At 47.4% G+C, this 12,653-nt stretch overlaps 1 protein-coding gene across 4 annotated transcripts in view; it reads left to right on the forward strand.

The window, feature by feature from the left end:
* Nucleotides 1-12,653, forward strand: part of LOC120928948 (piwi-like protein 1) — a 114,162-nt gene that overhangs the window by 40,765 nt on the left and 60,744 nt on the right. For 3 of the 4 annotated variants that reach the window (XM_040340061.1, XM_040340060.1, XM_040340059.1), the window contains exons 3-4: nt 6,602-6,625; nt 9,281-9,422. In XM_040340061.1, the coding sequence (XP_040195995.1) occupies nt 6,602-6,625; nt 9,281-9,422 (166 nt within the window). The remainder of the gene's footprint in view (nt 1-6,601; nt 6,626-9,280; nt 9,423-12,653) is intronic. The other variant, XM_040340062.1, reaches the window with a different exon arrangement.

Genomic DNA, 12,653 nt, shown 5'->3' on the forward strand with positions numbered 1-12,653 from the left:
TACCATCGCAGCGCATTCCTTATTTAGGGTACATCCTGGACTCCACCCTTCTAAGGGTCTTTCTCCCATTAGAGAGAGCTCTAAAGCTAGACAAGTCGGTAGCTGCCCTCCAGGGCAGCCATCAGGTTTCAATCAGATTCCTGATGTCAACACTAGGGTTGTTAACCTCCACTCTGCCGGCAGTCCAGTGGGCAGGAGTTCACTTTCGGGCCCTGCAGGCCTTCGTACTCTGAGTCTGGGACCACAGCTCAGAATGCCTAGACGTCCTGGTACAAGTCCCAAGTCAAGTAAAGAGATCCCTCTGGTGGTGGAGGAAGATCACCAATTTGTCGCAGGGTCGTCTGTGGCATATCCGGTCTCCACTGGTTGTTACCACAGACGCAAGCGGCAGAGGTTGGGGGGGCTCACCTGGGTGTACTTCCAGCACAAGGCGTTTGGAAAGCGGCAGAGCTGAAACATTCCTCCAACTGGAAGGAGCTGAGGGCGATCGGTTTAGCTCTCATCTTCCTTCAGGAGAGACTTCGAGGACACCACGTCCAGGTGAGGTCAGACAATGCGTCGGCCGTGGCCTATGTGAACAAACAGGGTGGCACCAGGTGTGTAGCCCTGTCGGCCATAACAGGAATTTTTTGCTGGGCCGAAACAAACACCATGTCCTTATCAGCAGTTTTTCTAAGGGGAATAGAAAACGGTACAGCGGATTTCCTCAGTCGAAGCCAACTGAGGGAAGACGAGTGGTCCCTCAATCAGGAGGTCTTCCATCTCTTGGTCAAGAGATGGGGGTCTCCGGAGATGGACCTCTTTGCGTCCAGGGAGAACGCAAAAACACATTGGTTTTTCTCTCGGGGCAGGGGAGAGGGAGCAAGAGGGATAGATGCCTTGTCCCAGAGCTGGCGATTCGGGATTTGTTGCGCCTTCCCACCCCCAGTTCTTCTACCACTGGTTCTGAGGAAATTTCAGTTGGAGAACACCTCACTTATCCTTGTGGCGCCCCACTGGCCCAAGAGGGCTTGGTTTTCGGTTCTCAAGCAACTGACTGTAGAACCTCCCTTTTTCCTTCCACTTCGAGAGGATCTCCTCTCGCAGGGACCAGTTCTACGCCCACAGGTGGAACCTTGCGGCGTGGCTACTGAAGAGTCCTTGCTGAGGTCCAGAGGTTTTTCGGACAAACTGACTGCCACCCTTCTTAACAGTAGGAAGAAGGAGACACGTTCCATTTATAGAAAAGTTTGGCTTCGTTTTAATACATGGTGCTGAGAGTTTTCCTTTCCAACACAAAGCCACAAGTCCGTTCTAGAGTTCCTTCAGTGCGGAGCGGATAAAGGCTTGTCAGTGAGTACCCTTAAAAGTCAGGTCTCAGCCCTTCGTGTATTTCTAGAGAGCCCTCTAGCCTCCAATCCTTGGGTCATCAGGTTCTTTAGGGCTTTGTCCAGACAGAAACCTTCTCAGGGACCTCCCTTCCCCAAGTGGGATCGATCGTTGGTTTTACAGGTGCTAACAGGGTTGCCCTTTGAACCCTTAGACAAGTGTTTGTTAAGGGATTTAACGTTAAAAACGGTCTTTTTAGTTGCAGTGACTACTGCCAGGAGGGTCAGTGAGTTGGAAGCCCTGTCCATTCGTCCTCCTTTTTGTGTAATTTTCCCGGATCGCGTTGTTTTTAAAACCGATCCGGCTTTCCTGCCTAAAGTGGCTTCTAAGTTTCATAGAAGCCAGGAGGTTGTGTTACCTTCGTTTTGTTCCAATCCCTCAGGTGAAAGGGAGTTTAAGTTTAGTACACTAGATGTTAGGAGGTGCATCCTACAATACTTGGAGCTGAGTCAGAGTTTTAGGAAGTCGGACTCTTTGTTTTGTTTTCCGGGGCCAGAAAGGGACAGAAAGCGTCTCATCGCACAATTGCTAGATGGCTTGGATTAGTTATTGGGCAGGCTTACTCCTTGACTGGTAGGGAAGTCCCTACAGGAATAAAGGCACACTCTACTCGAGCGGTGGCTACTTCTCAGGCTGAAAAGGCTGGAGCGACGCCAGATCAAATATGCAGAGCCGCAACTTGGTCCAGCTACGCCACCTTCGTCAAGCATTATAGAGTAGACTTGGTGTCAGCAGGTGAACAAGCCTTTGGGAGAAAAGTCTTGCAAGCCGTGGTCCCGCCCTAAATTGTAAGTACTCGATTATCCTCTCAAGTTGTGGCTGTCCTGAAAGACGGATAGGGAAAAATGGAGTTACACTTACCGGTAACGTCCTTTCCAGTAGTCTTTCAGGACAGCCCTGGTTACCCTCCCGAAAAGTTGGAAGAATGGTTTTTAGTCCAGGAACATAGTATGATATTGATGTTTAAACTATGGATTACTAACATGTTCTTGTGTCTCCCCAGCGGACCGGAGGTGCTCGTATAAAAACTGAGGTCTAGCAGGGGGAGGAGAGATTTTGAAGGCTGTGCAGTGTTTCCTAAAGGAAGAGGAGGAGCCTATCTCAAGTTGTGGCTGTCCTGAAAGAATACTGGAAAGGACGTTACCGGTAAGTGTAACTCCATTTTTTTTTTTTTCGTTTGCACCCCCCCAAAAACTGAGCACCAGCCGCCACTGCTCCTGAACCCTGTTCACATGTTAAAAAAAATAAAAAAGCCTTTGGCGTACAGAGTAACATTTTAAATATCAATAAACTGTTTTAAATTGTCGTACAAATATATATTTGAAATCAAATCTTAATTTTTCTGGCAATAACATGGTGTGGGCAGATTTCTGCCGGGCCTGTGTCATGGAATAAGAGGAAGCCTCGATTAATCTACATGTAATATCACGTCTTTATTGTGTTGAGCTGGTTAGCGGGCATGGACTTTTACCACTGTGTATATGACCACATGTGTAACTGTATTGTCACATGGGCTGCTCGGATGTGATGGGGAGCAAATGCTCAGCATAGAAACTCACTGAAAACTGAGCATGTGCAAGGCTGCCAACACTGCTCTGCAGTTGGGTACATGAACTGGAACTAACGAGCAGCAGGATCAACTCGTTTTTTTTGCAGAAAACGAATCTCCTAGTGACTGGGTGAGTATGAACAGAATGTAATTCACCATTTATTGATTGTGTGTGGGGGGGGGTTGTTTTTTAAATGTCTCTTTAGTTACACTTTAACTTCTGTCTATGGAAGTTGAGGATTTGGGCTGTAGACAGGGCCTGGACTATTTAATGCTAAGCTCTGCAACCTAGTAGGCTTAGGAACCACTGCAGCTATTCGGTAGTCCAACACCACAACCTGTACTGCCTACTGAAGGCCAATAAATGGTGATGGGGTGAGCTTAATCCAAGCTTGTGCGAAGGTGGATGGCTGTGTATAACGTGCATGCGGAAATTATTCACAGCTCTTCATTTTTTTCCCACATTTTTGTTATGTGGCAGCCATATTCCAAAATCGATTTAAATTCATTATTTATTTTCCTCAAAATTCCCATATTGACAACGTAAAAAAATGAAAAGATCACTTGTATATAAGTATTCACAGCCTTTGCCATGACACTCAAAATTGAGCTTTGAGTTTTCCACTGATCATCATCCTTGTGCCGTTTCTACAACTTGGAGTCCACCTGTGGTAAATTCGGTTGATTGGACATGATTTGGAAAGGTGCACACACGTCTCTATAAGGTCCCACAGTTAACAGTGCATGTCGGAGCACAAACCAAGCCATGAAGCCCAAGGAATTGTCTGTAGACCTCTGACAAGATTGTATAGAGGTACAGAAAATTTGCTGTGGCATTGAAGGTCCCAATGGGCACAGTGGCCTCCATCAGTAAATGGAAGAAGTTTGAAACCATCAGGACTCTATCTAGAGAGGGCTGCCCAGCCAAACTGGGCAATCAAGGGTGTTAGCCAGGGAGGTGACCAAGAACCCGATGGGTCACTTTTGACAGAGCTCCAGCATTTCTCTGTGGAGAGAGGAGCCCCTTCTAGGGTTGCCACCTGTCCAGGATTCACCCGGACAGTTCGGGTTTGGAATTATTGTATTCGGGTTTATGACTGACTGGACTATGGCTTCCCAGCAGGGTTACTGGCTGCAGCTGTCTAAGCTGAGAGTGTCCGTTACTCTTTCACCCTGCCCAAAGCCAGCACTAACACCCCCCCCCCCCCCCCCAAACACACACAGACAGGAGAGAGGGCTCAATCTGCACCTCCCTGGAGAGATCTGAAAATGACTGTGCAATACGACAATCGTATTGCTCAATTGCTAGGCAGTATATATATATATATATATATATATATATATATATATATATATATATATATATATATATATATATATATATATATATATATATATATATATATATATATATATTAAATTTTTTTTTTTTTTTTTTATTTTTTTTTTATATATATAAATTTGCAACGTTTTTATACAAACTTATTTCACGTTGTCATTATGGGGTATTGTTTGTAGAATTTTGAGGAAAAGAATGAATTTAATTCATTTTGGAAAAAGGCTGTAACGTAAAAAAAAATGGAAGATATATATAATATTTCTTAATCAAAGATGTCTGTGTCTGCACTTTAGCTGTATTGATATATACATTTTAGAAGTAAACTGGTTCCCTTTACACAGGACTCTTGCAGGCCCCTGTTTGTGTGCTATAAAAGGGGTTTGCCTTCTGTCGTACTTTCACCCCTGATAGGATAATTCTTCCCCTGTGATCAGTCAAACTTCAAGTGTTCCAGAAGCAAGATTACTTTATTTCAGTTACACCGGTATAACTGGATGGAAGTCTACATGCTAATTGAAAAAGCAAAAGTCCCATACAGACACGAGGTGTATGACCTTCTTATATGGTCAACAGAAAGTGTACTATTGGCTTAAAGACCACCGGTGGCTCATGACGCAAACAGCTTTATTGCCAATCACAGTGTCTCTTTACAACGTTTGATTTAAGGAAGTAAAACAAACAATAGAACAAGAAGAGCTAAAGCAACGTGTCCTTAGAAGCCATTACAGAAACTGGACTCCATTTTACATTTTTATAAATAGTCACACAATGCACATAGAAAACTTTTCCAACAACCCCATATAAAAAATAAAAATAAAAAAAGACTATCCAAACTACGGTAAATTTTTAATATTGACGGATAAATTTGCCATTGTGTGTAACCAATGAAAATTGTAACTAATAACACTTGCATGTATTGTGGCCCTTTTGTGGGTAATACTTGATGCTTGTTAAAATTAGTACAGTAAAACCTTAGATTGTGAGTATACTTTGTTCTAGAAACATGCTTGTAATCCAAAGCACTTGTAAATCAAAGCAAATTTCCCCATAAGAAATAATGGAAACTCCAAGTGATTCGTTCCACAACCATTTATTCATAGGTCCTAGTCCCTATGAAAAGATTATAGCAATGTGATAGGTTGTGTAACCATAAAATGTCCATCCACACATGGAAGCCTCCACAAGGGGATGAGAAGCAAAATCCAGCAGGAGCTACAGGGTATAAAAGAGAAGAGGTGCCTCTAAGTGTAGCAATGTGTTAAAGGGATTGTAAAGGAATCCCCCCCCCCCTGAATAGCTTACTTAACCTTAGTGCAGTCCTCCTTCACTTACCTCATCCCATTTTGCTTTTAAATGTCCTTATTTCCCCTGAGAAATCCTCACTTCCTGTTTTTCTGTCTAACTCCACACAGTAATGCAAGGCTTTCTCCCTGGTGTGGAGACAGCCTCTTGAGGTTGGAGGGGGTGAGCAGGAGGATCAGGACGCTCTCTACTTAGCAGATAAAGGAGCTGTGTGTTAGTGGGCGTCCTGATCCTCCTGCTTGCCCCCTCCCCCCTCAAGGCTTTCTCCACACCAGGAAGAAAGCCTCGCATTACTGTGTGGAGTTACAGACAGAAGAACAGGAAGTGAGGATTTCTCAGAAGAAATAAGGACATTTAAAAGCAAAATGGAAGGATGAGGTAAGTGGAGGACTGCACTAAGGTAAATAGGGAAAACATTTTTTTTTTTCCTTTACAACCCCTTTAAATGTTGTACCTTCATTAAATGTAACCATATTGCTACACCTGGAGGCGCCTCTCTTCTCTTATAATTAGGGTTGTCCCGATACCGAGCATTTGTGCGAGTACTTGTACGCGCACAAATGCTCCCGATGCCTGAGCTGATACCCGTAAGTCGGCGGACGGAGAGGGGGTGGGGTAGCGTGGGGAGCGCCGTTGCAGCGGGTGCAACATTCAGGGGGACGCCAGGCAGTGTGTGTGTCACTGCTGTATTTGTTCCCCCGTTTACTTCCTGTGTCCCAGGCTGGTGCCCTGTGAATGGGTGTATACGGCGGCAGGGCGGGGCTATTACAGTGTTGCTGACCTAGCCAAGATCACGGCAGGGCTGGCCAATCCGTGATCATGGCGGGGCAAGGCTGGCCTATCCGCGATCACGGCGGGGCTGGTCCCGCCTTCGCCTAGCCTCCGGACGGATGTGCTGAGTGCTCTCTTCCCTTAAATTTTTGGCACCGGAAAATCGCACACAGTGCACTTTATATATTTTAGCTTTATTTACCAGCTCAGCACTACCTCACATTATTTTTTTTCTATCTATCTTGACACCCTCTCTTCACCACCTCCTCCAGGCTGATGGAAGACACAAGCTGCAGGTGAGACTAAGTCAGCCAGAGAAAGAGAGTTCAGACAAGTCGGTATATAGTGCAGTGGTCAGTTGTGCCATCCATCTGTCAGTGGCCCCCCTGTCCGTGCCATCCATCTGTCAGTGGCCCCCCTGTCCGTGCCATCCATCTGTCAGTGGCCCCCTGTCCGTGCCATCCATCTGTCAGTGGCCCCCCTGTCCGTGCCATCCATCTGTCAGTGGCCCCCCTGTCCGTGCCATCCATCTGTCAGTGGCCCCCCTGTCCGTGCCATCCATCTGTCAGTGGCCCCCCTGTCCGTGCCATGCCATCCATCTGTCAGTGGCCCCCCTGTCCGTGCCATCCATCTGTCAGTGGCCCCCCCTGTCCGTGCCATCCATCTGTCAGTGGCCCCCCCTGTCCGTGCCATCCATCTGTCAGTGGCCCCCCTGTCCGTGCCATCCATCTGTCAGTGGGCCCCCCTGTCCGTGCCATCCATCTGTCAGTGGCCCCCTGTCCGTGCCATCCATCTGTCAGTGGCCCCCCTGTCCGTGCCATCCATCTGTCAGTGGCCCCCCTGTCCGTGCCATCCATCTGTCAGTGGCCCCCTGTCCGTGCCATCCATCTGTCAGTGGCCCCCCCTGTCCGTGCCATCCATCTGTCAGTGGCCCCCCTGTCCGTGCCATCCATCTGTCAGTGGCCCCCCTGTCCGTGCCATCCATCTGTCAGTGGCCCCCCTGTCCGTGCCATCCATCTGTCAGTGGCCCCCTGTCGTGCCATCCATCTGTCAGTGGCCCCCCTGTCCGTGCCATCCATCTGTCAGTGGCCCCCCTGTCCGTGCCATCCATCTGTCAGTGGCCCCCCTGTCCGTGCCATCCATCTGTCAGTGGCCCCCCTGTCCGTGCCATCCATCTGTCAGTGGCCCCCCTGTCCGTGCCATCCATCTGTCAGTGGCCCCCCTGTCCGTGCCATCCATCTGTCAGTGGTTGGCCCCCCTGTCCCGTGCCATCCATCTGTCAGTGGCCCCCCTGTCCGTGCCCATCCATCTGTCAGTGGCCCCCCTGTCCGTGCCATCCACTGTCAGTGGCCCCCCTGTCCGTGCCATCCATCTGTCAGTGGCCCCCCTGTCCGTGCCATCCATCTGTCAGTGGCCCCCCTGTCCGTGCCATCCATCTGTCAGTGGCCCCCCTGTCCGTGCCATCCATCTGTCAGTGGCCCCCCTGTCCGTGCCATCCATCTGTCAGTGGCCCCCCTGTCCGTGCCATCCATCTGTCAGTGGCCCCCTGTCCCGTGCCATCCATCTGTCAGTGGCCCCCCTGTCCCGTGCCATCCATCTGTCAGTGGCCCCCCTGTCCGTGCCATCCATCTGTCAGTGCCATCATCTGTCAGTGGCCCCCCTGTCCCGTGCCATCCATCTGTCATGGCCCCCCTGTCCCGTGCCATCCATCTGTCAGTGGCCCACCTGTCCGTGCCATCCATCTGTCAGTGGCCCCCCTGTCCGTGTCCATCCATCTGTCAGTGCCCCCCCTGTCCGTGCCATCCATCGGTCAGTGGCCCCCCTGTCCGTGCCATCCATCTGTCATGGCCCCCCTGTCCGTGCCATCCATCTGTCAGTGGCCCCCTGTCCGTGCCATCCATCTGTCAGTGGCCCCCCTTGTCCGTGCCATCCATCTGTCAGTGGCCCCCCTGTCCGTGCCATCCATCTGTCAGTGGCCCCCCCTGTCCGTGCCATCCATCTGTCAGTGGCCCCCTGTCCGTGCCATCCATCTGTCAAGTGGCCCCCCTGTCCGTGCCATCCATCTGTCAGTGGCCCCCCTGTCCGTGCCATCCATCTGTCAGTGGCCCCCCCTGTCCGTGCCATCCATCTGTCAGTGGCCCCCCTGTCCGTGCCATCCATCTGTCAGTGGCATCCATCTGTCAGTGGCATCCATCTGTCCGTGGCATCCATCTGTCCGTGGCATCCATCTGTCCGTGGCATCCATCTGTCCGTGGCATCCATCTGTCAGTGGCATCCATCTGTCAGTGGCATCCATCTGTCAGTGGCATCCATCTGTCAGTGGCATCCATCTGTCAGTGGCATCCATCTGTCAGTGGCATCCATCTGTCAGTGGCATCCATCTGTCAGTGGCATCCATCTGTCAGTGGCATCCATCTGTCAGTGGCATCCATCTGTCAGTGGCATCCATCTGTCAGTGGCATCCATCTGTCAGTGGCATCCATCTGTCAGTGGCATCCATCTGTCAGTGGCATCCATCTGTCAGTGGCATCCATCTGTCAGTGGCATCCATCTGTCAGTGGCATCCATCTGTCAGTGGCATCCATCTGTCCGTGCCATCCATCTGTCAGTGGCCCCCCTGTCCGTGGCATCCATCTGTCAGTGGCCCCCCTGTCCGTGGCATCCATCTGTCAGTGGCCCCCCTGTCCGTGGCATCCATCTGTCAGTGGCCCCCCTGTCCGTGCCATCCATCTGTCAGTGGCCCCCCTGTCCGTGCCATCCATCTGTCAGTGGCCCCCCTGTCCGTGCCATCCATCTGTCCGTGGCATCCATCTGTCCGTGGCATCCATCTGTCTCATACCAAAGTTTTACTGTATTCAAACTGGCTACTACTTTGTTACCATAAGTGTTAGAAATTCTGTTGCTCTTCACAGCAGGACTTTAATGCTGAATTGTTTTTTTTTTTTTTTTAGCCACAGCCGCAACCCCCACAGACTGCAGCGAGGGCAGCAGTGAGACCTGCAGCTCCTCTGGCACCATTAGAGCCTGAGCCTCAGCTTGTTGGCAGGGGGCGCCAGAGGGGGCCTCCGATAGGTGAACGGCCTCCAGCTGATGGTAAGCTTCTCCACTTGTTTAGAACAAATATCTGCATTTGCGGACGACATGATGCTTTATGTATCTAATCCTAGGGTGACACTGCCTAAGATAATGGCGGAATATGAACAATACGGGGTGATCTCGAATCTTAAAATCAATAAAGAGAAAACGGAGATACTAAGTATATCATTAAGCCCACAAGATCGCAGGGAACTTGAGGTCCTCTACCCATTTAAATGGAAGCAGAGGAGGATGAAATATCTAGGTGTTTTTCTGTCTAGTACAGAGAGACACTTACATGAAGATAATTACATGCTACTATTGAATAAAGTAAATTCAGAACTAAAAGGATATAATGTAGATAGAGTATCATGGTGGGGAAGGATTAATACTATAAAGATGATGATTCTGCCTAAAGTTCTATATATCTTCCAAACACTTCCGATAAAAATCCCAGAAATGTACTTCAAAGTCCTGGAAAGGATAATAAGGGGTTTTATATGGAGGGGGAAAAAGCCCTGTATAGCAGCAGAGACCATGATTAGACCTAAAGAGGAAGGAGGAGTACAGTTACCGGACTTTAAAGGGTACTATGAGGCGGCGGTATTAAGGAGGATCATAGACTGGGCCCAGGGTAAGGATGGAAGTAAAAAAAAAAAGTGGGTGGAAGTTGAAGAAAGTCTAAGTAAAACAGAGCTGGGAGATGCAATATGGGTACCAAGGCAATATAGAGGATTGCCTCGGGATATTCCTGTAATAACACAAGAAACTTTTAGAATATGGGATAAGGTTTGTAGGATTAAAAAATGGCTGTATAATAGTCCGCTGTTGCCACTCACGGGGACAGACGTCTTCCCCCCGGGGAAGGGAGGGGGGATGTACCTGAGGTGGGCAACCTCGGACACTATGAAATTGAAGGATGTAATGAAGGGTAGTGAACTGTGTTCGGTGGTAGAACTCCAGGAAAAATATGGGCTGTATCCGGGGGATAGGTGGAGGCACAGACAAGTCCAACATTTTGTAAGCACTTTGCAAAAACCCCTGCGAGCTGTGAATGAACTAAATCAATGGGAAAAGCTTATGACCCAAGGAGGAATAGGAAGACAGGGAATATCAAGTATTTACAAAATGTTGACAACTAAGATGGAATTAGGAAGAGTGAAAATAATAGAAAGTTGGGAAGCAGAACTTAATCAAACTATACCTAATGAAAAGAAGAGACAGGTATTAGACTATGTTCAAGCCACATCGATGGATGCAAAAGTAAAAGAAACCAACTATAAGCTACTCACTAAATGGTATTATGTCCCAATGAAATTACATAGAATGAATAGTGAGGCCTCCCCCCCCCCCCCCTATGCTGGAGAGAGTGTGGGATGAAAGGTACCCATGCCCACATATGGTGGCAGTGCCCCCTCATACAGGTATATTGGAGGAAGATATTGGCCGTAGTAAATAAAATAAGTGGATATGAGATAAAATACGATCCATGGGAATGTATGTTCCATACAACGAGTTTGTCGAGGAAAAAGTATAGAGGCTCCCCGGTCCCGTTCTTATTGAATGGGGCCAAGGCACTAATACCTAGGAATTGGGGGGAAAAAAGAGGCACCCTCGATGGGGGAATGGCTCCAAGAAATTGATAAAATGAAAAGGATGGAGGAACTGTGGTCCTTCCATACGGACTCCGGGCCAAGATTTGAAATGATCTGGAGGGGATGGAGGGAGTATAGGGCTGGGGGGGGGGGGATGAGGGAGGAGAGAATGGAGGGGAATAGAGGAGATGGGTAGTTCCTGTGTGCCCTCCCCTCCCCTGTATTTTTATATATTTTTCTTTTTCTTTCTTCTTCCTTTTTTCTTTATCTTCACACTGAAATGTATACACAATAAGCGGCAGTAAGCCCCCCTTGGATTAACCCTATCCATTTTTCTTTTTTTTTTCTTTTTTTCCCTCATATCTCTCTTCTCACACTTAAGTAAATACACAACATGGGTAATTAACCCCCCCCCCCCTGAATAATTTTTTTTTTTTTGGTCCTCTCGCTTTTCACGATCCCTTTTTTTTTTTTTTTTTCATACTTAGATACCCAACTAGGGAAATTTGTTCCCCCTAGTATAATCTCTGTTTCCTCACTTGTCTTTTTATAATATTGTTTAATTTTTTTTTTTCTCTTTTCACCTCATATCTCTCCTTTCACACTTAAGTAAATACTCAATATGGGGAATTAATCCCCCCTGAATAATTTTTTTTTGGTCCTCTCACTTTTCACAATCTTTTTATTTTTTATTTTTTTTTTCCCCCTTCTTATACTTAATTAGATACACAACTAGGGAAATTTGTTCCCCCTAGTATAATCTCTGTTTCCTCACTTGTCTTTTTATAATATTGTTTTTTTTTTTTTTTTTTTTTCCTTGTTTACATTTAAGTATATACACAACAAGGGGTAGTAAGCCCCCCTAGATTAACCTTATTCACTTTTTTATGGGTTTAGGGGCTGTCTTGTTTCCGCTCATCTTCCATCACCCCCCCCCCCCCCCCCGCCGTTTTCCTCCTCTCCAGCATAGGTATTATGGCTTTGCTCCCAGATGCCCCCCATAGAAAACATGAAGGGGAAATTAGACCTGGAGGTATAATAGAAGGGAGAAACCCTAGGAGTCGTAGTGATAGAAGATGTCGCCCCTTCTTTTTCTATTTTGAGACCATATATGTTGTTAGTCTGTATGTGGTTGGTATGTTATATTTATTGTATGGTTTTGAAAAAAAGTAATAAAAGGATTCATAAAAAAAAAGAACAAATGGTGAATTTTGTATTTTAAAGATGCTTGCCCATTCACAACCTATTTAGCCCCTCAAAGTTATGTAGAAGGTAACTAAAGTGTTCTAAGGCCCCATGCACATGAGACGCCGGTGCAAACTCTGCTGAACACATGTTTTTAAAGGCTGAAACTGGCGGGTCATAAGACCCTCCCTAAGCTCAAAAAAAAAAGTATTATTTAGTCATTTCAGCCATTTTGTGAGACCAGAGTGAGCAGCAGTGTACTTGTATTTAGCGTGTCACTTGCCATAAGCTGTGGATTCTCCGCTGGCCACATCACCTGCCACAAGTTGTGGATTAACAATTGCCACAAGTTGTGGATTGTCCACTTGCCACGTCACCTGCCACAAGTTTTGGCTTGTTCACAATGCGATGCAAGCAATTCTTTTTTTTTTTTTTTTTCTCTTTGTGTGTGTGTGTGTGTGTGTGTGTA

The sequence above is a fragment of the Rana temporaria genome, chromosome 2 (assembly GCF_905171775.1).
Source record: "Rana temporaria chromosome 2, aRanTem1.1, whole genome shotgun sequence".
Taxonomy (NCBI): domain Eukaryota; kingdom Metazoa; phylum Chordata; class Amphibia; order Anura; family Ranidae; genus Rana; species Rana temporaria.